At 43.6% G+C, this 27,553-nt stretch overlaps 1 protein-coding gene across 3 annotated transcripts in view; it reads right to left on the bottom strand.

The window, feature by feature from the left end:
• MYO3A (myosin IIIA) overlaps window positions 1-27,553 on the bottom strand; it is a 527,514-nt gene that overhangs the window by 62,741 nt on the left and 437,220 nt on the right. For all 3 annotated transcript variants that reach the window (XM_063921638.1, XM_063921639.1, XM_063921641.1), the window contains one exon: window positions 21,828-21,931. In XM_063921638.1, coding sequence (XP_063777708.1) covers window positions 21,828-21,931 — 104 coding nt within the window. The remainder of the gene's footprint in view (window positions 1-21,827; window positions 21,932-27,553) is intronic.

Raw genomic sequence — 27,553 nt, 5'->3', positions numbered from 1 at the left:
TGAAGTACACCAGGATGAGGAGGATATGGGTGTTGCTGGCGCTGGGGAGGAAATTGACCAGGAGGATTCTGATGGTGAGGTGGTTTGTTTAAGTCAGGCACCCGGGGAGACACCTGTTGTCCGTGGGAGGAATATGGCCGTTGACATGCCAGGTGAAAATACCAAAAAAATCAGCTCTTCGGTGTGGAGGTATTTCACCAGAAATGCGGACAACAGGTGTCAAGCCGTGTGTTCCCTTTGTCAAGCTGTAATAAGTAGGGGTAAGGACGTTAACCACCTCGGAACATCCTCCCTTATACGTCACCTGCAGCGCATTCATAATAAGTCAGTGACAAGTTCAAAAACTTTTGGTGACAGCGGAAGCAGTCCACTGACCAGTAAATCCCTTCATCTTGTAACAAAGCTCACGCAAACCACCCCACCAACTCCCTCAGTGTCAATTTCCTCCTTCCCCAGGAATGCCAATAGTCCTGCAGGCCATGTCACTGGCAATTCTGACGAGTCCTCTCCTGCCTGGGATTCCTCCGATGCATCCTTGCGTGTAACGCCTACTGCTGCTGGCGCTGCTGTTGTTGCCGCTGGGAGTCGATGGTCATCCCAGAGGGGAAGTCGTAAGCCCACTTGTACTACTTCCAGTAAGCAAATGACTGTTCAACAGTCCTTTGCGAGGAAGATGAAATATCACAGCAGTCATCCTACTGCAAAGCGGATAACTGAGTCCTTGACAACTATGTTGGTGTTAGACGTGCGTCCGGTATCCGCCGTTAGTTCACAGGGAACTAGACAATTTATTGAGGCAGTGTGCCCCCGTTACCAAATACCATCTAGGTTCCACTTCTCTAGGCAGGCGATACCGAGAATGTACACGGACGTCAGAAAAAGACTCACCAGTGTCCTAAAAAATGCAGTTGTACCCAATGTCCACTTAACCACGGACATGTGGACAAGTGGAGCAGGGCAGGGTCAGGACTATATGACTGTGACAGCCCACTGGGTAGATGTATGGACTCCCGCCGCAAGAACAGCAGCGGCGGCACCAGTAGCAGCATCTCGCAAACGCCAACTCTTTCCTAGGCAGGCTACGCTTTGTATCACCGCTTTCCAGAATACGCACACAGCTGAAAACCTCTTACGGCAACTGAGGAAGATCATCGCGGAATGGCTTACCCCAATTGGACTCTCCTGTGGATTTGTGGCATCGGACAACGCCAGCAATATTGTGTGTGCATTAAATATGGGCAAATTCCAGCACGTCCCATGTTTTGCACATACCTTGAATTTGGTGGTGCAGAATTTTTAAAAAAACGACAGGGGCGTGCAAGAGATGCTGTCGGTGGCCAGAAGAATTGCGGGACACTTTCGGCGTACAGGCACCACGTACAGAAGACTGGAGCACCACCAAAAACTACTGAACCTGCCCTGCCATCATCTGAAGCAAGAAGTGGTAACGAGGTGGAATTCAACCCTCTATATGCTTCAGAGGTTGGAGGAGCAGCAAAAGGCCATTCAAGCCTATACAATTGAGCACGATATAGTAGGTGGAATGCACCTGTCTCAGGCGCAGTGGAGAATGATTTCAACGTTGTGCAAGGTTCTGATGCCCTTTGAACTTGCCACACGTGAAGTCAGTTCAGACACTGCCAGCCTGAGTCAGGTCATTCCCCTCATCAGGCTTTTGCAGAAGAAGCTGGAGGCATTGAAGAAGGAGCTAAAAGGGAGCGATTCCGCTAGGCATGTGGGACTTGTGGATGCAGCCCTTAATTCGCTTAACAAGGATTCACGGGTGGTCAATCTGTTGAAATCAGAGCACTACATTTTGGCCACCGTGCTCGATCCTAGATTTAAAGCCTACCTTGGATCTCTCTTTCCGGCAGACACAGGTCTGCTGGGGTTGAAAGACCTGCTGGTGACAAAATTGTCAAGTCAAGCGGAACGCGACCTGTCAACATCTCCTCCTTCACATTCTCCCGCAACTGGGGGTGCGAGGAAAAGGCTCAGAATTCCGAGCCCACCCGCTGGCGGTGATGCAGGGCAGTCTGGAGCGACTGCTGATGCTGACATCTGGTCCGGACTGAAGGACCTGACAACGATTACGGACATGTCGTCTACTGTCACTGCATATGATTCTCTCAACATTGATAGAATGGTGGAGGATTATATGAGTGACCGCATCCAAGTAGGCACGTCACACAGTCCGTACTTATACTGGCAGGAAAAAGAGGCAATTTGGAGGCCCTTGCACAAACTGGCTTTATTCTACCTAAGTTGCCCTCCCACAAGTGTGTACTCCGAAAGAGTGTTTAGTGCCGCCGCTCACCTTGTCAGCAATCGGCGTACGAGGTTACATCCAGAAAATGTGGAGAAGATGATGTTCATTAAAATGAATTATAATCAATTCCTCCGCGGAGACATTGACCAGCAGCAATTGCCTCCACAAAGTACACAGGGAGCTGAGATGGTGGATTCCAGTGGGGACGAATTGATAATCTGTGAGGAGGGGGATGTACACGGTGATATATCGGAGGGTGAAGATGAGGTGGACATCTTGCCTCTGTAGAGCCAGTTTGTGCAAGGAGAGATTAATTGCTTCTTTTTTGGGGGGGGTCCAAACCAACCCGTCATATCAGTCACAGTCGTGTGGCAGACCCTGTCACTGAAATGATGGGTTGGTTAAAGTGTGCATGTCCTGTTTTGTTTATACAACATAAGGGTGGGTGGGAGGGCCCAAGGACAATTCCATCTTGCACCTCTTTTTTCTTTTCTTTTTCTTTGCATCATGTGCTGATTGGGGAGGGTTTTTTGGAAGGGACATCCTGCGTGACACTGCAGTGCCACTCCTAGATGGGCCCGGTGTTTGTGTCGGCCACTAGGGTCGCTAATCTTACTCACACAGTCAGCTACCTCATTGCGCCTCTTTTTTTCTTTGCGTCATGTGCTGTTTGGGGAGGGTTTTTTGGAAGGGACATCCTGCGTGACACTGCAGTGCCACTCCTAGATGGGCCCGGTGTTTGTGTCGGCCACTAGGGTCGCTAATCTTACTCACACAGCTACCTCATTGCGCCTCTTTTTTTCTTTGCGTCATGTGCTGTTTGGGGAGGGTTTTTTGGAAGGGACATCCTGCGTGACACTGCAGTGCCACTCCTAGATGGGCCCGGTGTTTGTGTCGGCCACTAGGGTCGCTAATCTTACTCACACAGTCAGCTACCTCATTGCGCCTCTTTTTTTCTTTGCGTCATGTGCTGTTTGGGGAGGGTTTTTTGGAAGGGCCATCCTGCGTGACACTGCAGTGCCACTCCTAGATGGGCCCGGTGTTTGTGTCGGCCACTAGGGTCGCTAATCTTACTCACACAGCTACCTCATTGCGCCTCTTTTTTTCTTTGCGTCATGTGCTGTTTGGGGAGGGTTTTTTGGAAGGGACATCCTGCGTGACACTGCAGTGCCACTCCTAGATGGGCCCGGTGTTTGTGTCGGCCACTAGGGTCGCTTATCTTACTCACACAGCGACCTCGGTGCAAATTTTAGGACTAAAAATAATATTGTGAGGTGTGAGGTATTCAGAATAGACTGAAAATGAGTGTAAATTATGGTTTTTGAGGTTAATAATACTTTGGGATCAAAATGACCCCCAAATTCTATGATTTAAGCTGTTTTTTAGTGTTTTTTGAAAAAAACACCCGAATCCAAAACACACCCGAATCCGACAAAAAAAATTCGGTGAGGTTTTGCCAAAACGCGTTCGAACCCAAAACACGGCCGCGGAACCGAACCCAAAACCAAAACACAAAACCCGAAAAATTTCAGGCGCTCATCTCTAGTTAAAAGGCACTAAAACTTTTAGTAACAAAAACTCGGACAAACAGTTCAGAATCAACAGTTTTATTAATTGCAATTCCACTTTCATTGTGTATTTACTTGAGTGCGGATGTGGTAAAAGATATGTCGGCAAGACTAAGAGAGTGCTAAAACTCCGTATTTTAGAACATTTGAGAAACCTTAAAAATAATGTGGATAATCATAGTGTTCCTCGTCATTTTAAACAACATCATGACAGTGATCCTGCCTCGTTGAAATTTATAGGTTTGGAACATATAGCTTATGATAAACGCGGGGGAGATAGAGAAAATACCCTCAATAAAAGAGAAACATTCTGGATAATTACACTAAATACTCTTTATCCCAATGGGTTAAATGAGGGATATGAATTGACCCCGTTTTTGAAATAAGCATTCAAAAACGGGTCTTTGTTTTGTTCGTCAACATGTCAGTCTGGTGGATTTTTTTGCCTATTTAATGATTTATTATGTTTCTTTTTTGTTATTATTGTTTCTATATCCAGCATAATTGGTATAAAATATCTGCAGTTAATCTTTTTATCCTTATGAATATAGTGCCTAAGTAAGTGTAGGTCCTTCAACATATTTATTGGTTTATATACCTGTTAATCCTCCCCCTTTTTAACACACTGCTCAAGTAAGAGTAAGAGCTGGTCCTTTAACATTTTGATTGGTCCATACACCTGTATACTATGCCCATATACGTCAGGATTGGGCGCCGTTCCACCTTGCAACGACGGGAGTCACGCGACGGTTTGAACGGTATAAGGGTCAGGAGTAATGCCACGGGTCTAACGCTGAAGGGAGCGCAGGGAGAGATAACCAGTATCGGCCGCTAAAGTGATTGCGATTGCTATCACTGATAAAGGTATTACTACTCTTAAAATAAGGAGTCCGTGGGACGGATAAAACATAGATGTGTTTGTGGATTTGCTTGTCTATCCAATTATTTTGTACTATGTTTCCTTTTTATTATTGTTGTTTCCATATCCTGCATAATTGATATAAAAACAGTCGTAGTTAATCTTCCTATCTTTATGAATATAGTGCTTAAATAAGCGTTGGTCGTTTAATATATTGATTGGTCTATACACCTGTCAATCTTCCCCCCTTTTTAAATATATTGCTTAAGCAAGAGCTGGTCCTCTAACAATTTGATTGGTCCATATACCTGTATACTATGCCCATATACATCAGGAACGGGTGCCGTTCCACCTTGCAATGACGGGAATCATGCGACGGTTTGAACGATATAAGGGTCAGGAGTATTGCTACGGGTCTAACGCTGAAGGGAGCGCAGGGAGAGACACCCAGTACCGGCTGCTAAAGTGATTGCGATTGCTGTGACTGATAAAGGTATTACTACTCTTAGAATAAGGAGTCCGTGGGACGGATGAAATATAAATGTGTTTGTTTAATGTGATATGCACAATATGTATTCATTCAACAGAATATATATAGGTGTTGAACATCAAATTAAGCGATTTCGCTCGCCGATGTCGATGTTGCTCTTTTGTATAATTGAATTTAAAATGGTTCCATGTATTCCATTGTCACTTATTTATATATATTTTGATGCCTGGATGAATTTCTCTGTTATAATTTTTATGTGGATATATAATATTCATTGTTCTTAATTATCTGTGCACTAGAGAGATTTGATTATTGTATTCCATGTTATGTCTAAACCCATTTGAATGTAAGTTGTATGGGTTAAATTGAACAGTGATGTGTATATTTAAAACAATGTTTTTGTGACTTCAGACCAAGCCTACTGACGAAGTCGAATGACGAAACGCGTATGGGCGTGGTCTGACGTTGTGGATTTGAAACTGAGAATACTGCTTTGCACAGCGGGGTAAAATCTTATGCTGGTTATACAAGCGGTGGTTTGACCGCCTTTTATGGTACGGGTTTTTTACTTGTGACCGATCTGGATTTTTTAAAATAAAAATCATTGTACTCTTTTAATGCACTATTGGCGCTCCCTGCTTCTTCAATCTTTTGGCAGGACTACCACCCGTTCGGGATCGGGTAACATTGGGGAAGCGACAGCTGGAAATTCCAGAAGTGCACACTGACAAATCTTCTTTTCCAAACGACATTGGCTGTCAGCGAGTTTGAGGAACATTGCTTCTTGTTCAATTCTGTGGAAATTTTAGTTCTACGGGACTTTTTATATATATATATATATATATATATATGAAAGAAAAGTTTATTACCTTTGTTGTTTGCGCTCATACTATCTGTTCTTACATTGTTTTTACTATTCCGTGTATTTGTAGCTGCATTCCAAGTGTAATATGTTCAAAATTGCAGATTTAAGAACTAAGAGGTCATTACAATGTGTTGATTTGTTTAGTGAGCAAATATCAGAGGAAACCTCTGCTGAGGCTTGTATAACTGAGGATAATTACTCCAAGGCAGAACGCCTAGTAATTAAGGAGACCCGAATGTGGTGGGACATTGTGGGTTTAGAGAACTATATTAAATGTGAGAGAGTGCCTCGTGGACTACGTATCACAAAGACTCCCACTTTCGGTTCAACCAATGAGAAATTCATGAAAGAATGGTATCGCATTCTAGATGAATGCTCATTAGAGCTTATGAGGCTTATTGTATATGAAAAGAAAAAAATGCTGCAAGACTTAGAAAAAGAGTTGTCAGTAGTTGAACAGCAGTTAGATACTAAGAGGGATGACATCGAGTTTAAAGATTTTTCAGGATATATGGAACAGAAAATAGCCAAAATTGAGGGTGATATAATACAGACTAAAAGGAAAAAATTCATTAGAGATAAAACAGATTATGACTCAGGCCAGGTGAGAAATTGGTCACAGGCGAAATGGGAAAATGAGCCAGTGAGGAAACAGAGATTTCAACAGAGACAAAGACCGGTCTCAAGATACAGAGACCAATCTAGACAGAGAGATCATTCAAATTTTCGGGAATATGCCCCTTATCAAGATTTCACGAATAAAAGGAGAGGTAGGCAAGTCATTGAAGAATTTAGACCTAAACCCCAGCGCGAGAGATTTCCCAAGCGTTGGCAAAGAGTGGGTAGAGATAGACCTTGGAGACCACAAATGGAATGGTCAGAAACCCCTAAATATACCACCAATAATAGATTTGACACTCTCCACCAGTTACAGGGTGAGGAATATACCCCAAAGCCGGGTTTTTTAGGGAAACGAAGAGAGTATATGAGACAACAGCAAAAAGATCAGGTTCCGAATCAATTGCTTACACGGACATGGGGAAAAAGAAACAGAGACGAAGAGGGAAGAGAGGAGGACAGGGCACCTCACAAAAAAGCATTAATGCAGCCCCATTAGTGAATAAGAAAATGGGTATTTTTAACCTGTCAGAGGTGGAGCTTAATGAAACAGATATGGATGTATTACAAAAAGGGTTATCTTTTGCGCCTTCGGCAGGGGTGAACAAATTCAATTTATATATGGATCTTAACCTGTATATACGTAAAATGACATTAAAAAGACACTATATCAGACAAGGTAATAAGTCAACAGCTCCCATAAAAAACTATGAAAGTCAAAAAAAATCCTAATGCTTCTTGGTTGAAAAAAAGATCTACCTTTTATCCTGTTGAGTCACGAGGTACACATTTGGACCTGTTTGCTCAGCTGGTAAAAAAAGATTTTGATAAAATCAAAGAAAAGGGGAATCCAAATCCAAATTTAACTAGACTGGAACTACTATCATTAGAAAAATTAAAAGGGAATGCGGCTCTAGTCATCAAACAAGACGATAAAGGGGGAGGTGTGGTTCTATTAAATAGAACTGATTATGAGACTGAAATGTATAGATTACTCTCAGACCCCTCTTCTTACTCCAAGTTAAAAAAGGACCCTACGAAAGATTATCAAACCTCTTTATTGGAGTTACTCAATAGAGGGTGTAATACGGGGGTCCTTAGTGATGAGGAATTTGGTTATTTGTGGAACGAACATCCTAGGATTGCCACAATATATTATTTGCCGAAGATTCATAAAAATCTTTCTAAACCCCCAGGTCGCCCTATTATATCAGGGATTGATTCTCTCACCTCCCGTGTCTCTGAATATGTAGATATTTTCCTTAAAGTGTATGTCTCAGAGTTAGAAACCTATGTGAAAGACTCAACACATATATTACAGTTGCTAGAAAATTTTGTGTGGCATGATGAATATAAGTGGGCCACTATCGATGTCACTTCGTTATATACCTCGATCCCACACGAGAAAGGTCTGCTCTATTTGGAGTTGGTGTTAAAGAGAGATAATGAGATGACCATACAGAGGGTTCAATTTCTTTTAGATTGTGTCCGCTTTATTTTTAAACATAATTATTTCACCTTTTTGGGTGAATTCTTTGAACAAGTGTGCGGGGTAGCCATGGGGACGATTTGTGCCCCTAGTGTCGCCAATTTATATATGGGTGAGTGGGAAAAGGTTAACATACTAGCCAATAACCCTTACTCTGATAAGATCATGCTGTTTAAACGGTATATTGATGACGTGCTTGTCATCTGGCGTGGAACAGAAGATGAATTCAATGGGTTCTTACAATATCTTATTTCAAATGATTTCAATTTACGGTTTACATCCAACTTTCAGACAGAACAGATAGAGTTCTTAGATCTAGTCCTGAATACCAGTGACTATGCATCAAATAAACTAATAGAGACTTGTACATTTTTTAAAGAGGTAGACAGTAATAACTATTTAGATTATAATAGTTGTCATTTGAAAAAATGGAAAAGTAATCTGCCTTTTTCACAACTAGTACGTTTAAAAAGAAACTGCACATCTTCAATTAAATTCGAGGAACAAGCATTAGAATATAAAAGGCGCTTTTTAGAGAAAGGCTATCCCTTAACCCTAATTGAAGGAGCCATCAAAAAAGCACGCACACTGGATAGAAAGGAATTAATTAAATATAAGAAACATGAAGCTGGGCACCGGGTTGAAACTAAAACACTCTTTTGTCCATTTGTGACGCAATTTAATTCCTCTAACCATGAAATACAGACTAGTCTTAAGCGTAACTGGCACATCTTGCAAATGGATTCTGTCTTATCTGAACATTTACCGGCAAGACCTGATATGGTATTTAGACGAGCAAAAACCTTAAAAACTCATTTAGCTCCCAGTCTATTGCCTATTCTAGAGAGGAAAGAGAACAGTACTTTGAATTGTCCATCATTGCGTAAAATAAATGGATTTCATGTATGTGGAAAATGTAAAGTATGTCAGCACGGGTTAAAAGGCACTAAAACTTTTAGTAACAAAAACTCGGACAAACAGTTCAGAATCAACAGTTTTATTAATTGCAATTCCACTTTCATTGTGTATTTACTTGAGTGCGGATGTGGTAAAAGATATGTCGGCAAGACTAAGAGAGTGCTAAAACTCCGTATTTTAGAACATTTGAGAAACCTTAAAAATAATGTGGATAATCATAGTGTTCCTCGTCATTTTAAACAACATCATGACAGTGATCCTGCCTCGTTGAAATTTATAGGTTTGGAACATATAGCTTATGATAAACGCGGGGGAGATAGAGAAAATACCCTCAATAAAAGAGAAACATTCTGGATAATTACACTAAATACTCTTTATCCCAATGGGTTAAATGAGGGATATGAATTGACCCCGTTTTTGAAATAAGCATTCAAAAACGGGTCTTTGTTTTGTCCGTCAACATGTCAGTCTGGTGGATTTTTTTGCCTATTTAATGATTTATTATGTTTCTTTTTTGTTATTATTGTTTCTATATCCAGCATAATTGGTATAAAATATCTGCAGTTAATCTTTTTATCCTTATGAATATAGTGCCTAAGTAAGTGTAGGTCCTTCAACATATTTATTGGTTTATATACCTGTTAATTCTCCCCCTTTTTAACACACTGCTCAAGTAAGAGTAAGAGCTGGTCCTTTAACATTTTGATTGGTCCATACACCTGTATACTATGCCCATATACGTCAGGATTGGGCGCCGTTCCACCTTGCAACGACGGGAGTCACGCGACGGTTTGAACGGTATAAGGGTCAGGAGTAATGCCACGGGTCTAACGCTGAAGGGAGCGCAGGGAGAGATAACCAGTATCGGCCGCTAAAGTGATTGCGATTGCTATCACTGATAAAGGTATTACTACTCTTAAAATAAGGAGTCCGTGGGACGGATAAAACATAGATGTGTTTGTGGATTTGCTTGTCTATCCAATTATTTTGTACTATGTTTCCTTTTTATTATTGTTGTTTCCATATCCTGCATAATTGATATAAAAACAGTCGTAGTTAATCTTCCTATCTTTATGAATATAGTGCTTAAATAAGCGTTGGTCGTTTAATATATTGATTGGTCTATACACCTGTCAATCTTCCCCCCTTTTTAAATATATTGCTTAAGCAAGAGCTGGTCCTCTAACAATTTGATTGGTCCATATACCTGTATACTATGCCCATATACGTCAGGAACGGGTGCCGTTCCACCTTGCAATGACGGGAATCATGCGACGGTTTGAACGATATAAGGGTCAGGAGTATTGCTACGGGTCTAACGCTGAAGGGAGCGCAGGGAGAGACACCCAGTACCGGCTGCTAAAGTGATTGCGATTGCTGTGACTGATAAAGGTATTACTACTCTTAGAATAAGGAGTCTGTGGGACGGATGAAATATAAATGTGTTTGTTTAATGTGATATGCACAATATGTATTCATTCAACAGAATATATATAGGTGTTGAACATCAAATTAAGCGATTTCGCTCGCCGATGTCGATGTTGCTCTTTTGTATAATTGAATTTAATTGGTTCCATGTATTCCATTGTCACTTATTTATATATATTTTGATGCCTGGATGAATTTCTCTGTTATCATTTTTATGTGGATATATAATATTCATTGTTCTTAATTATCTGTGCACTAGAGAGATTTGATTATTGTATTCCATGTTATGTCTAAACCCATTTGAATGTAAGTTGTATGGGTTAAATTGAACAGTGATGTGTATATTTAAAACAATGTTTTTGTGACTTCAGACCAAGCCTACTGACGAAGTCGAATGACGAAACGCGTATGGGCGTGGTCTGACGTTGTGGATTTGAAACTGAGAATACTGCTTTGCACAGCGGGGTAAAATCTTATGCTGGTTATACAAGCGGTGGTTTGACCGCCTTTTATGGTACGGGTTTTTTACTTGTGACCGATCTGGATTTTTTAAAATAAAAATCATTGTACTCTTTTAATGCACTATTGGCGCTCCCTGCTTCTTCAATCTTTTGGCATATATATATATATATATATATATATATATATATATATATATATATATATATATAGGAAGAAAACAGCGGCAGTCTGATGGTTTTGTTCAAATAGTTCAATGTTTTCATTTTTTTGTACCACTGTTTTCTTCCTGTTGAACTAATTACAGAAGGCACCACTGGCATTTGCTCCTTTATTGGAGTGCCAGGTCATCTATTCCTATGTATGTACTATATATATATATATATATATATATAGCAAGAAAAAACGGCTGGCACTCAGAGACTTGAAAAAACCAATCAGACTACGTGGTTAATAGCCAACGTTTCAGGGTATAACCCTTTTATCAAGACAACCAAGTAGTACAGTACACAAGAGATTTATAACTTACCAAACACCTCGTGAACAATCCAGCCACGGCGCCCGCAGGGACCCGATGACGTCATTGGCGCTGGCCAGCGCCGGCGACCCGGCGTCAGAGGGGGGCGTGGTGGATGACGTACACAGTGAACCCGTCACCAAGGAGACCAGAATACAAAAACGGCTGTGGGAGAAAATGTAAACAATGACTAGTACTTAACCAGAATTCGGCTGTGCAAGATACTGTTAGTAAGAGAGGACAAATAGCTCCAATCCAGTCAGCCATTGAGCAAAATATAAATCATATATGTCTGCAATGAGTTTAACTGCAGTAAATGAATCACTAAAACATGTGACAATTGGCTGTGCTGTTTACACCTCAAAGCCCCTGGATCTTAAATATGCTAAAGACTAAACTGTATATAAACAGATTAAACAGAAAAGTGATCACATAGTAATCTAACACATGAGATAAGTGTGATGTCAGAGAAAACACGTATAAGAAAGAACGTCATTCAGTCCCAGAGGTTTCACAGTCTGCAGCGTATGGATCCAATTGGCCTCTTTCTGTAATAGCTTACGATCTCTGTTACCTCCTCTCGGGGATTCTGGCACTCCATCGATAATTTTATAACGGATGGAAGAGATGCTGTGGTTGAATTCTTTAAAATGTCGGGCTACAGGCTGGTCCCCTCCTCGACTTTCTATAGCAGCTCTTATACTTGATCGGTGTAAAGCTATTCTTTCCTTGAATTGACGAATAGTCTTTCCAATGTATAATAGGCCACATGGGCACTTGATGTAATAGATAACATACCGACTTGTACATGTATAAGCTTTCTTGATCTTGAATTCTTTGCCCGACCTTGGATGATAAAAGGTGGCACCAGTTTCCAAGCTGCTGCATGTAGTACACCCGAGGCATTTGAAATTGCCCGGTTTTCGAGATAGAAAATGTGTGGTCTGTGGGGATCTAAAATTGGTGATATCATTATGCACCACTGCATCTTTGATGTTACGTCCCCGCCGGAATGAAGGTAGAATAGAGGAGTCCTTGAGTGTACGGAGTTGTTTGTCCTGTGTTACAATTGGCCAAATCTGTTTTGCCTTTCGCATAACTTCAACATTAGAAGTGGAATATTCTTGTGGCCAAACTATGCAATTGGATTTCTGCTTGGACTGTGTCTTCAGCAAAAGACTTGAACGATCTTGTGACAATGCTCTTTCTTTAGCTTTCTTTAAAGGTTTTAATTTATACCCTCTAAGAATGAATTTACGTGTCATTATATCAATCTGTTTGCTTGCTTCCAAAGGGTCACTGCAAATGCGCTTAATTCTGATGAACTGCGAATAGGGTAATCCCCATTTGAGGGCTGGAGGGTGATGGCTATTCGCATGTAGAGTAGTGTTTCTGTCGGTGTCCTTTACGAATAGAGAGGTATGTAATTGATGGGAAGCATCTTGTCTGACGGATACATCTAGAAAGTGGATCTCATTGAAACTTGAGGAAAATGTAAACTTGATTGCCGGATCTAAATTATTGATCTCTTGCATTGCTTGTAGAAAGTTGTCTTCAGTGCCTGACCACAAAACGAAGATGTCATCGATGTATCTGTAGTATGCCTTGATGTTATCAGATACTTTGGGGTTGAATAGGAATAAATCGTTTTCGACCTCCCGCATGAAGAGGTTGGCGAAGCTCGGTGCTACGCAAGACCCCATCGCGCAGCCCGAGCCTTGCCTATACATCTTCCCATCAAACAAAAAGAATTGTGTGTCAGGGTCAACTCTAAAAGCTGAATGAAGAATTCAGAATCAGGACCAGAGTATTTTTGGGAACACATAATGCAACGCCTGACTGCCTCAATACCTCTATGATGGGGGATACTGGTATATAAGCTAATTACGTCAATTGTGCACATCAGGTATTTTTCTGGAAGTGGAGATAATTTCTCAATTTCTATCAAAAATGCAGTAGTGTCTCTGAGACACATTGCTTGATCCTGTACAATCGGTTGTAGATGGAAATCCAAAAATTTTGAAATGTTATAGAAAAGGGAATCACGGGCTGCAATGATTGGCCGGCCGGGAGGGCACTTGGAGTTCTTATGAAGTTTTGGGATAGTGTATAATACCGGAATTACCGGCCATTCCACTGTGAGAAGATCCTTGGTCTTAGAATTAATGATGCTTTCTTTAACAGCTTCATCCAGAATTGCATCAATTTCTTTTTTATAGGTCGTCGTTGGGTCTGAGAGCAAAAGGTGAAAAGTAGCTGTATCCGAGAGTTGTCTGTGTATTTCAGATTTGTACGCCTGTAAATCTTGTATCACTATGCCTCCGCCCTTGTCAGCTGGGCGGATGACAATATCGGTGTACTTGGCTAGGTTATTCAACGCTGTGCGTTCAGCAGCAGATAAGTTATTATCTTTATGAATATGTTGTGGCTGAAGATCATCATAGATACCGTTGATGTGGTTGATAAAACATCTGATGTTTAAATTGGTGGAAACCGGATCAAACTGTGAGGGTTTGTGTAAAGGAATGTCTTGCACCATGGTGGATGCATCCTCCCCAAAGTATTCCTTCAGTCTTACCCTCCGACCAAATTTGTATAGATCTACTTTGTTTGTGAATGCATCCGGTTTCTGGGCTGGGACATAAGACAGGCCTTTATTAAGTACGGCTAGCTCGTCTGATGTTAAAGTCCGGGTGGATAAATTGAAAACTATGTTTTCTTGTTTTTGGCTTTGCTTGATTTGCCTCGCCCATTGTCCACCTCTGCGGGTGTAGGGCCTTTTTTGGGTTGTCGAGCTGCCCGAGTAGTGACCCCCGCTGGGGGTTTCTTTAAGTTTTTTGACGTTGTGGCCTCTACACATTCTACCTCACTGGACGATTGAGCGCTAGAATTATCTGTTTCCAGGTTAAATTTTCTTTGACGTCTGAATTTAGGTTTCCTGTTGGTATCTGGATATCGACTGAAAGCCCAGGTATAAACTTTCTGTTCCAGATAGTCTCTGTCCACAGTGTTGCGTTTTGTTTTTTTGAACTGAATAAGCTCTTGGCGATATTTTTCAATGTCCGCAGATAATTTGTTGAACAGATCTAGTGACGTCTCGGCTTGAATGATATCACTATGACTCTGCTCATAAGCTGTTGTTCGTTCCTTGGAAATGCCCAGTTCCCTACGCGATTCCTCAATTACTAAGAGGATCAAATCGTAGGAACATTTATTCAACACAGCAGCCCAACGCCGGCAAAATTCTGGGTTGTGTCGACCGATGGTCGGAATGTTCCGGATTCTGAACCCGCGAGGGATTTTTTTGTCTCGGTAATAGTCCGATAGTGTTACTCCATGAAAGTAATAATCGATTTCCCTTTTCTTTAAACGATTAAGGGTGGTAAATACTTGTTCCGCTGTTTCTGCTCCACAAGCATCCTCTAGTTTGTCAGTGAATAAGATAGCGTCTGCTTCGGAGTCCGTCAGACATAGTCCTTCTCCCACTGGAAGTGTTACACTGCAAAATCCTGGTACTGCATCAGCAGTGGTCATGCTTCTCCAGCCAGTGAACAGTTAAAAAATATATGCAGCAGTCTTTAAATGATACTGCAATCCAACAGGTGCCCGAACTGTCCTGGTTGGAACTGAATCCAAACTGGATGCAAAATATATGATGTAGTGGTGTTCAGCACTCTGTTTTAAAAAAACAAAAGCTGCTCCGGTGCCCTACCAGCTGATGTCAGTAAGTAGCAAGAAAAAACGGCTGGCACTCAGAGACTTGAAAAAACCAATCAGACTACGTGGTTAATAGCCAACGTTTCAGGGTATAACCCTTTTATCAAGACAACCAAGTAGTACAGTACACAAGAGATTTATAACTTACCAAACACCTCGTGAACAATCCAGCCACGGCGCCCGCAGGGACCCGATGACGTCATTGGCGCTGGCCAGCGCCGGCGACCCGGCGTCAGAGGGGGGCGTGGTGGATGACGTACACAGTGAACCCGTCACCAAGGAGACCAGAATACAAAAACGGCTGTGGGAGAAAATGTAAACAATGACTAGTACTTAACCAGAATTCGGCTGTGCAAGATACTGTTAGTAAGAGAGGACAAATAGCTCCAATCCAGTCAGCCATTGAGCAAAATATAAATCATATATGTCTGCAATGAGTTTAACTGCAGTAAATGAATCACTAAAACATGTGATTCATTTACTGCAGTTAAACTCATTGCACAGCCGAATTCTGGTTAAGTACTAGTCATTGTTTACATTTTCTCCCACAGCCGTTTTTGTATTCTGGTCTCCTTGGTGACGGGTTCACTGTGTACGTCATCCACCACGCCCCCCTCTGACGCCGGGTCGCCGGCGCTGGCCAGCGCCAATGACGTCATCGGGTCCCTGCGGGCGCCGTGGCTGGATTGTTCACGAGGTGTTTGGTAAGTTATAAATCTCTTGTGTACTGTACTACTTGGTTGTCTTGATAAAAGGGTTATACCCTGAAACGTTGGCTATTAACCACGTAGTCTGATTGGTTTTTTCAAGTCTCTGAGTGCCAGCCGTTTTTTCTTGCTACTTACTGACATCAGCTGGTAGGGCACCGGAGCAGCTTTTGTTTTTTTAAAACAGAGTGCTGAACACCACTACATCATATATTTTGCATCCAGTTTGGATTCAGTTCCAACCAGGACAGTTCGGGCACCTGTTGGATTGCAGTATCATTTAAAGACTGCTGCATATATTTTTTAACTGTTCACTGGCTGGAGAAGCATGACCACTGCTGATGCAGTACCAGGATTTTGCAGTGTAACACTTCCAGTGGGAGAAGGACTATGTCTGACGGACTCCGAAGCAGACGCTATCTTATTCACTGACAAACTAGAGGATGCTTGTGGAGCAGAAACAGCGGAACAAGTATTTACCACCCTTAATCGTTTAAAGAAAAGGGAAATCGATTATTACTTTCATGGAGTAACACTATCGGACTATTACCGAGACAAAAAAATCCCTCGCGGGTTCAGAATCCGGAACATTCCGACCATCGGTCGACACAACCCAGAATTTTGCCGGCGTTGGGCTGCTGTGTTGAATAAATGTTCCTACGATTTGATCCTCTTAGTAATTGAGGAATCGCGTAGGGAACTGGGCATTTCCAAGGAACGAACAACAGCTTATGAGCAGAGTCATAGTGATATCATTCAAGCCGAGACGTCACTAGATCTGTTCAACAAATTATCTGCGGACATTGAAAAATATCGCCAAGAGCTTATTCAGTTCAAAAAAACAAAACGCAACACTGTGGACAGAGACTATCTGGAACAGAAAGTTTATACCTGGGCTTTCAGTCGATATCCAGATACCAACAGGAAACCTAAATTCAGACGTCAAAGAAAATTTAACCTGGAAACAGATAATTCTAGCGCTCAATCGTCCAGTGAGGTAGAATGTGTAGAGGCCACAACGTCAAAAAACTTAAAGAAACCCCCAGCGGGGGTCACTACTCGGGCAGCTCGACAACCCAAAAAAGGCCCTACACCCGCAGAGGTGGACAATGGGCGAGGCAAATCAAGCAAAGCCAAAAACAAGAAAACATAGTTTTCAATTTATCCACCCGGACTTTAACATCAGACGAGCTAGCCGTACTTAATAAAGGCCTGTCTTATGTCCCAGCCCAGAAACCGGATGCATTCACAAACAAAGTAGATCTATACAAATTTGGTCGGAGGGTAAGACTGAAGGAATACTTTGGGGAGGATGCATCCACCATGGTGCAAGACATTCCTTTACACAAACCCTCACAGTTTGATCCGGTTTCCACCAATTTAAACATCAGATGTTTTATCAACCACATCAACGGTATCTATGATGATCTTCAGCCACAACATATTCATAAAGATAATAACTTATCTGCTGCTGAACGCACAGCGTTGAATAACCTAGCCAAGTACACCGATATTGTCATCCGCCCAGCTGACAAGGGCGGAGGCATAGTGATACAAGATTTACAGGCGTACAAATCTGAAATACACAGACAACTCTCGGATACAGCTACTTATCACCTTTTGCTCTCAGACCCAACGACGACCTATAAAAAAGAAATTGATGCAATTCTGGATGAAGCTGTTAAAGAAAGCATCATTAATTCTAAGACCAAGGATCTTCTCACAGTGGAATGGCCGGTAATTCCGGTATTATACACTATCCCAAAACTTCATAAGAACTCCAAGTGCCCTCCCGGCCGGCCAATCATTGCAGCCCGTGATTCCCTTTTCTATAACATTTCAAAATTTTTGGATTTCCATCTACAACCGATTGTACAGGATCAAGCAATGTGTCTCAGAGACACTACTGCATTTTTGATAGAAATTGAGAAATTATCTCCACTTCCAGAAAAATACCTGATGTGCACAATTGACGTAATTAGCTTATATACCAGTATCCCCCATCATAGAGGTATTGAGGCAGTCAGGCGTTGCATTATGTGTTCCCAAAAATACTCTGGTCCTGATTCTGAATTCTTCATTCAGCTTTTAGAGTTGACCCTGACACACAATTACTTTTTGTTTGATGGGAAGATGTATAGGCAAGGCTCGGGCTGCGCGATGGGGTCTTGCGTAGCACCGAGCTTCGCCAACCTCTTCATGCGGGAGGTCGAAAACGATTTATTCCTATTCAACCCCAAAGTATCTGATAACATCAAGGCATACTACAGATACATCGATGACATCTTCGTTTTGTGGTCAGGCACTGAAGACAACTTTCTACAAGCAATGCAAGAGATCAATAATTTAGATCCGGCAATCAAGTTTACATTTTCCTCAAGTTTCAATGAGATCCACTTTCTAGATGTATCCGTCAGACAAGATGCTTCCCATCAATTACATACCTCTCTATTCGTAAAGGACACCGACAGAAACACTACTCTACATGCGAATAGCCATCACCCTCCAGCCCTCAAATGGGGATTACCCTATTCGCAGTTCATCAGAATTAAGCGCATTTGCAGTGACCCTTTGGAAGCAAGCAAACAGATTGATATAATGACACGTAAATTCATTCTTAGAGGGTATAAATTAAAACCTTTAAAGAAAGCTAAAGAAAGAGCATTGTCACAAGATCGTTCAAGTCTTTTGCTGAAGACACAGTCCAAGCAGAAATCCAATTGCATAGTTTGGCCACAAGAATATTCCACTTCTAATGTTGAAGTTATGCGAAAGGCAAAACAGATTTGGCCAATTGTAACACAGGACAAACAACTCCGTACACTCAAGGACTCCTCTATTCTACCTTCATTCCGGCGGGGACGTAACATCAAAGATGCAGTGGTGCATAATGATATCACCAATTTTAGATCCCCACAGACCACACATTTTCTATCTCGAAAACCGGGCAATTTCAAATGCCTCGGGTGTACTACATGCAGCAGCTTGGAAACTGGTGCCACCTTTTATCATCCAAGGTCGGGCAAAGAATTCAAGATCAAGAAAGCTTATACATGTACAAGTCGGTATGTTATCTATTACATCAAGTGCCCATGTGGCCTATTATACATTGGAAAGACTATTCGTCAATTCAAGGAAAGAATAGCTTTACACCGATCAAGTATAAGAGCTGCTATAGAAAGTCGAGGAGGGGACCAGCCTGTAGCCCGACATTTTAAAGAATTCAACCACAGCATCTCTTCCATCCGTTATAAAATTATCGATGGAGTGCCAGAATCCCCGAGAGGAGGTAACAGAGATCGTAAGCTATTACAGAAAGAGGCCAATTGGATCCATACGCTGCAGACTGTGAAACCTCTGGGACTGAATGACGTTCTTTCTTATACGTGTTTTCTCTGACATCACACTTATCTCATGTGTTAGATTACTATGTGATCACTTTTCTGTTTAATCTGTTTATATACAGTTTAGTCTTTAGCATATTTAAGATCCAGGGGCTTTGAGGTGTAAACAGCACAGCCAATTGTCACATGTTTTAGTGATTCATTTACTGCAGTTAAACTCATTGCAGACATATATGATTTATATTTTGCTCAATGGCTGACTGGATTGGAGCTATTTGTCCTCTCTTACTAACAGTATCTTGCACAGCCGAATTCTGGTTAAGTACTAGTCATTGTTTACATTTTCTCCCACAGCCGTTTTTGTATTCTGGTCTCCTTGGTGACGGGTTCACTGTGTACGTCATCCACCACGCCCCCCTCTGACGCCGGGTCGCCGGCGCTGGCCAGCGCCAATGACGTCATCGGGTCCCTGCGGGCGCCGTGGCTGGATTGTTCACGAGGTGTTTGGTAAGTTATAAATCTCTTGTGTACTGTACTACTTGGTTGTCTTGATAAAAGGGTTATACCCTGAAACGTTGGCTATTAACCACGTAGTCTGATTGGTTTTTTCAAGTCTCTGAGTGCCAGCCGTTTTTTCTTGCTACTTACTGACATCAGCTGGTAGGGCACCGGAGCAGCTTTTGTTTTTTTAAAACAGAGTGCTGAACACCACTACATCATATATATATATATATATATATATATATATATATTACTAGCATCACCACCCAAATGGCTTCATTAGTCCTGTTTGTATTCATCACATGGCAAGCATATTAAGGGCCTAATTCAATAAGGATTGCAAATTCTGCTAATTAGCAGAATTTGCAATCCTTTTCCTAGCATGCTGACCACCGCCTCCCCCCTTTATGAAGCAAAAATTGCGATCGCTTCGCAATTTCTGCTTCATTGTAGAAATTAGTGAAGCCTCCTGCCAGCGCAGCTGCCATGATTACGCCCCCGACATGCCCTCCTGCCCCCGCACGGCTCCATCTCCTCCCTGGAAACTAAATTTTAGGGCCCCCCTGTCTTATGTACCCCAGGCCCCCCGAAGCCTTAATCCAGCTCTGCCATGGGCCACCAATGATCACCACAACAGATCCACCAGCATAACTCATAGCTAGGAGATATACAGTATTGTGCTTGCAGTATTTAACAGAACTTCGGTATCTTTCTTCCCCTCTCTCTCCTGTCAGCTGTAATCCATTGTAATGTGTTATATATGATGGCAAATGAAAGCGTAGCACATCATAGTTTCTTAGAACTGTCAAGAGATAAAATGGTCTGGCAAAACCTAGGAATTCTTTAAAACACTAAGTAAAACATCTTACAGCCAGGACCCTAGACGCTTTGCAGAATGGCAGCTGTCAGTGCCACACAGCTGTTTCCAAGTAGTTGTGGGCCAATGTTTTGTAGTAACATAACTTACTATGAAAGAATAGCTAAATGGAAAATCGTGAAGTTCTAGCTAAAAAATCAGTTACCTAAACGATTGTATATTGTGTGTGACCGAGTCTGTATAAGGAGCACTATGGGGGGTATTCAATTCTTGTCGGAAACTGCCATCTTGTCGGAAAGACGGCAGTTTCCAACCTATTCAATGCTGGCTGTTTTTTTCAGACAAGTCAGGAATTCCTGAATTGTCGGAAAACACGTGGATCGGCAGAATAGCTGCGGATCCACGTGCTTTTGTCGGAAATGCGGCCAAATCCAATAGGTATTGGTCCAGTTTCCGAAAATCTCAATCCGACTTTAAAAAAAGTCGGATTGAGAAGATGAGACGGGGGAGTGGGGACATGTCTGAGGGGGGCGGGGACATGTTTTGAGGGGTGTGGGGATGGGGGAGGATTAGGAGGAAGAGACACTGTAGGGGCAGCAGGGCACATAGGCTAGTACCTCTATAGACGGGCGTCCCCCCGGCCAGGCTCCTCTCTTCCGGCAGCGATGTGCAGTGCTCCCCACCCGGCACTGGGCTGTGTGGGAATCTGAGGCTCCCTCCAGCACCTCCCTGTGATCTCACACACGGGAACGGATGAGGATGAACTGAGAGGAGGAGCGGGTCAGTGACAGCAGCAGCACAGACGGGACACTGGTGCTCTGCATTAGAGGACCCACAGGCTGGACATTACGGGGTATGAGCTGCATAGGGTCATGTGATAGTTGTCGGGAATGGTCAAATCCGACAGTCGGATTTGTCCGTTTATTGAATAGTGCTTTGTTGGATCCTTTCCGTTTCAATTATTAGACAAGCATTGAATACACCCCTATGTATTGGAAAAAAGTTGCAGCTGCTACATAGTAGCACATCGTATATAGAATCAAGGACTCCATCGCATCCAGATTATACAAGCGCTGCAGATCAAATTAATCAGTGCAGCCTCCTGGCACATCCTACTGTATCTCAATTTTTGGCAAAAAAAGATGCCCGACTCTATCTCACGGGACCTGGCACGCTGAGAGTGGCTGTTTGGTGCAACTGCAGCAATGATGTATGAGAACATATCTGTACTGTAAACACATAGTAAACAATAGTAACTTACATGTAGAAGATTGTAGTATGTAGAGTCATGTGGGCTGCTTAATGTCTTTGGTTTCTGTCTTCTAGTGACCCTCTGAGGTTTGACATCTTCTAGTTGTGAAGTTACTAAAACAGTGTTGGCAAAAAAAAGTCAGGAAATAAAGTATAGTAAAGCAAGTAAAATGCAGAAACCTTTACATTACATAATACTGAACATTGAACAATAGGCAAAAAAACCAAAGGGTATTACAGTATTGTCCATATCCTGCAATCAGATTCTGCTACTTTTTTTAATGCCCATTAAAAAATGAAAGTAAACATCATATATATGGAGAGATGTATCAAGACTTAGGGGGACATGTACTAAGCAGTGATAAAAGTGGAAAAGTGAGCAAGTGGAGACGTTGCCTTTGGCAACCAATCAGATGCCCTGAATACATTTATAGTATGCAAATTATAACGGTTACGTCAATGCTGTTTGGTTGCCATGAGCAACTTCTCCACTGGCTCACTTCTCCACTTTTAACACTGCTTAGTACATGTCCCCCTTAGGGGGAATTAATTTATGAGCTAAGGGGGCTTATTGCCGTTGCCACGTTTAAATGCCGGCAATGGTGGTCCGATTCATCCCTCTTCGCCCAACCTGCCAGATGCTGGAGTTGCCCAAAAGTACTTGCTACGTATAGATGCAGAGGTGATGTTTGCACATTCAGGCACACACTTGTACACCAGGCTTTTACTAGCATTACCATAAAGTCACAGCAGTGGCAGCTCATGACACTGAATCAGCCGCTGTGTCTCTAGCCCTGCAGTTCTAGCATAACACAGGATATCCACCGTGGGTTCTATCCTACCATTGCCTATACTAGCTGTGTCTGTTCTTTGGATGTTTCCACTGCTGATGTCAGTGCAGTAGCCAAGCATTGGCCAAAATGCAAACTAAAGAGGATTAAAAGTATTTGCTGTAAAATATCATCTCAGCAAAGTGAGGAAGCAGCGTGCTCTGCTAATTGTAGTTTGGGGGAGTTAGACTATGACAGTAATCATATATGGCATTAGTCATCCAGCTTTACGTGCCTTGGGAGGGTATGATTCATCTCCACAGAAACTTCGCTTATTCATCACTGCCAAACTTTTTTTTTTTTGCAAAGTAAACGACTCACACATGTACATACTATATAATTATACACTGTCATGTGCCACACTAATGAAAAATGTCTATTTAAAATGTGACGTGGGGCTGCGCAGTCTGCTATTCCTGTGCAGTCACAGGCAGAGAGGGATGCAGTCAAAATACTGATAGACCGACAGCGGGATCCCAGTGGTCCCGATGGATCCCGGAGGTAAGTAGCGGGGTTGGGATTCGGCACTGGCAGGAAGTTTAGGGTTAGGTTGCGGGGGTGGGGGTGGTTAGGCTTAGGCTGCGGGATTCTGTCTGTCGTGATTCCACTACCGGTCTTCCCTGAGATATCTGAGATTTCTGCTGCAGTCCCTCCATTTCGCAGCCCCCACAGTCTGTCAGATTTACCCACATTTGGCCCTGATCGTATAACACCATCTCCAGATGGCGTTATCCTATAGTAGACTATGGGCTACTACTGTTTATTGTAAAAATTGCTGGGAGAGGGTCCCGCCACACATGCATGGTCTGCTGACTGCGCATGCAGGCTCAGACTGGGCCACCAGGGAGCCGGTGAAACTACCGGTAGGCCCTACTGTTTTTTGGACACGCCCTCTTTTGTTTGAGGGCGGGTCCTGCTATAATAGTGTGGAGCCCGGGTAGCAGCACTGCGGTGCAAGGAGCTGCCTAATTTTAGTAAGATGCTGCCGTGCCATCAGTGGCCCCGTGAGGGAGGCAGCACACACCTGCTGAGGGACAGGAGGGGCGCACGCTGCGCTCTCCTCCCCGGCCCTGACACAGGAGCAGCAGCAGAGCCCGGGTGGCGGTTGTGAGTAACTTGCACATGTTACTCTGGCACTACACTACTGGGAGCGTATGCGTATTGGCACTACTGGGGGCATTTGTGGTATCTGGCACTGTGGGGGCATATGTGTAACTGGCACTGTGGGGGCATATGTGTAACTGGCACTGTGGGAGGCATATGTGTATACTGCACTATGGGGGCATATGTGTAACTGGCACTGGGGGTAGCATGTGTATCCTGCACTGTGAGGGCATATGTGTAACTGGCACTGTGGGGGCATATGTGTATCTGGCACTGCCCTACTGAGGACTGGGGGCATATTTGGCACTACTGGGGGCATTTGTGTATCTGACAATATACTCCGGTCATTATGTGTATCGGGCACCCTACCGGGGTCATTATTTGTATCTGGCACTATACTGGGGTCTTTATGTGTATCTACTGTTCTCTCCCCGATTAAGCTAGGTGCATATACTCTGGTGTTACCCAGGCGCATATACTATTGCTCTCTCCGGGTGTAACCCAGGCGCATATACTATTGCTCTCTCCTGGTGTAACCAAGGCGCATATACTACTGCTCTCTCCTGGAATAACCCAGACACATATACTACTGCTCTCTCCCGGTGTAACCGAGGCACATATACTACTGCTCTCTCCTGGTGTAACCTAGGCGCATATACTACTGCTCTCTCCTGGAATAACCCAGACGCATATACTACTGCTCTCTCCCGGTGTAACCCAGGCACATATACTACTGCTCTCTCCTGGTGTAACCCAGACGCATATACTACTGCTCTCTCCCGGTGTAACCCACGCACATATACTACTGCTCTCTCCCGGTGTAACCCAGGCGCATATACTACTGCTCTCTCCTGGAATAACCCAGACACATATACTACTGCTCTCTCCCGGTGTAACCGAGGCACATATACTACTGCTCTCTCCCGGTGTAACCCAGGCACATATACTACTGCTCTCTCCCGGTGTAACACAGGCGCATATACTACTGCTCTCTCCTGGAATAACCCAGACGCATATACTACTGCTCTCTCCCGGTGTAACCCAGGCACATAAACTACTGCTCTCTCCTGGTGTAACCTAGGCGCATATACTACTGCTCTCTCCTGGAATAACCCAGGCGCATATACTACTGCTCTCTCCTGGAATAACCCATGCGCATATACTACTGCTCTCTCCTGGAATAACCCAGGAGCATATACTACTGATCTCTCATAACCCATGCACATATACTACTGCTCTCTCCCGATGTAACCCAGGCGCATATACTACTGCTCTCTCCGGGAATAACCCAGGCGCATATACTACTGTTCTCTCCCAGTGTAATTCAGGGGCATATACTACTGTTCTCTCCCAGTGTAATCCAGGCACATACACAACAGCTTGAAGTGGGCAGCGAGGTAGAACTCTTTTACTTTATATACTATGCTAGGTGGTGCCTATAATGTCTGGCTACTCCCCTCTGGTCACGTGGCCACACCCTTTCCAGCATATGGCAGCGCCCCTTAGTGGGCCCCTGTGATTGTATTTCTCTGGTGGGCTCTTCATGCCCCAGTCCGACACTGGCTGGATGCTGAACACCAAACAGCTGAACTGTTAGGGGGTGGAAGGCACTCGTGGTGTATGGATACTTGATGGTCTTACACGGTATATATTGTGTGTATATTGTATACAGTTAAGTTACACTGTTACAGTACATTGCATGCCGTGTAAATTAGAGGTACTGTATCCTGGATGATCCGTAACCCGTAGGGCACTGTGCTATCATGCTGTATAAACATTCATTGTGTTTCATGGCATCAGGGGTGTATTTAGATGTCCGAGCACCCCTGGCAAAGTAAAGGACTGCCCCCCCCCCCCCAAATTTGAAATAGGGTAGGCACGTGTGCCAACAAAAAAGGGGCATGGCCACTCAATAGTACCATAATTCAAATTACACCACAATGGTGTGCCTTACTCACATTGCACAGCACAGTAATGTACAGTACATTATTCACGTTATGCTACACAGTAGTACCAGGGGTGTCTCTAGAGAGGAGGGGACCCGTGTGCAGACTCCATGTTTGGGCCCCCTCCTCTCCTGTATCTGTCACCGCCGCTGCTAGTGCTCTGAGCGCTATAGACACTAGCACAGTGCCATTTTTTTTAAGTCCTACGCGTGGACTGTAGACTCTGGCACTGTGCCAGAGTCTCTAGTGCTCAGTTCGCTAGCAGCGGCGGTGACAGATACAGGAGGAGGGGGCCCACACACAGTCACCAATGGACTCTGGAAAGGTAAGTATAGGAGAAATGGGTGCAGTGTGTGCGGTGTGGGCCCCCGTGGACTCAGGGGCTCGTGTGCACCGCACACACTGTACCATTATAGATACGCCACTGAGTACTACCCCTTATACACATTATGCCACACAGTAGTGCCCATATATATGGGAAGGCGTGCACGCTCTTGGTAAAGTGGGCGTGGCCTCACAATTTTATATTATGATATCAAACTATAAATATATAATCACACCCCCTACACATGCACACACACAATTAGCAGCCTTACACAAAATACCCACAGTAGTTCTCCTTACACATAATGTCCCGAGTATAGTGTCAGATGCACATAATGTCCCCCAGTATAGTGCCAGTTACACATAATGACCCCAGTAGTGCAGTGCCAGATACACATAATGCCTCCGAGTATAGTGCCAAATACACATATTCCTCCACAGTGCCAGATACACATACAGTATGCTCCCACAGTGCCAGATACACATATGCCCCCACAGTACCAGATACACGTATGCCCCCACAGTGCCAGATACATGTATGCCCCACAGTGCCAGATACACATATGCCCCCACAGTGCCAGATACACATATGCCCTCTCAGTGCCAGATACACATATTCCCCCATATTGATTTTACTATTAAAGGCAGCACTTTTAGGTAGATTCACTTTTAGAGGCGGCAGCTATCCCCCCACCCCCATGTAGTTCCTCACCAACAGGGATTCCCATAAAGAATGCAGCAACAGCCACTGTAATTGGCGCCGGGGTCCAGCACCACACCACAATACAGACAAGAAACTCTACATACTGTAAACTACACCTCCCAGCAGCCGCTGCTGCATGCTGTGATCGTTACTGGGCATCCATGCTGGTGAGGTACTACATGGGGGTGGGGGGATAGCTGCTGCCTCTAAAAGTGAATCTACAGTACCTACTGCCCACGGGGGGCACCTCTGGATGGCGCCCCTCCTCGACTGGCGCCCCTGGCGAGTGCCATCCTGGCCAATAGGAAATTACACCCCTGCATGGCATGTCTGACCTCATGCCAGACAGAGAGCACATATAAACCCAATGGCACAGAGCCAGAGTCTACAGCGCATGCGCAGGACTACAAAAAAATGTCCGCTACGCCATTTTGCAGAGTCCTGCGCATGCGAGAGCCAGAGTATCTAGCACTCACTGCGCTAGCAGCGGCGGTGATGGCTACAGGAGAGGAGGGGGCCCACACACAGTCACCAATGGACGCCGGAAAGAGGAGTATAGAAGAAATGGGTACAGTGTGTGCGGTGTGGGCCCCCTCTGGATCCAGGGGCCCGTGTGCACCACACACACTGCACCCATTATAGATACGTCACTGCAATGACCTGTGCACAGGTGGTATGGCTTCTAAACAGGAATATTGCTGCATTTCACCATGATTTTGACCTTAGTAAATCAGCAGGATGCAAAACCATTTTGGAAATGCAGAAAACCCAGCGGTTTTTTTTTCAAACCTCACCATTATCAAAATTTACCCCATAGAAATGAAGATAC

The sequence above is a fragment of the Pseudophryne corroboree genome, chromosome 5 (genome assembly GCF_028390025.1).
Source record: "Pseudophryne corroboree isolate aPseCor3 chromosome 5, aPseCor3.hap2, whole genome shotgun sequence".
NCBI classification, from domain to species: Eukaryota; Metazoa; Chordata; class Amphibia; order Anura; family Myobatrachidae; genus Pseudophryne; species Pseudophryne corroboree.
Note: the sequence above shows the minus strand (reverse complement) of the source record. Positions and strands in the feature narration are given on the sequence as shown.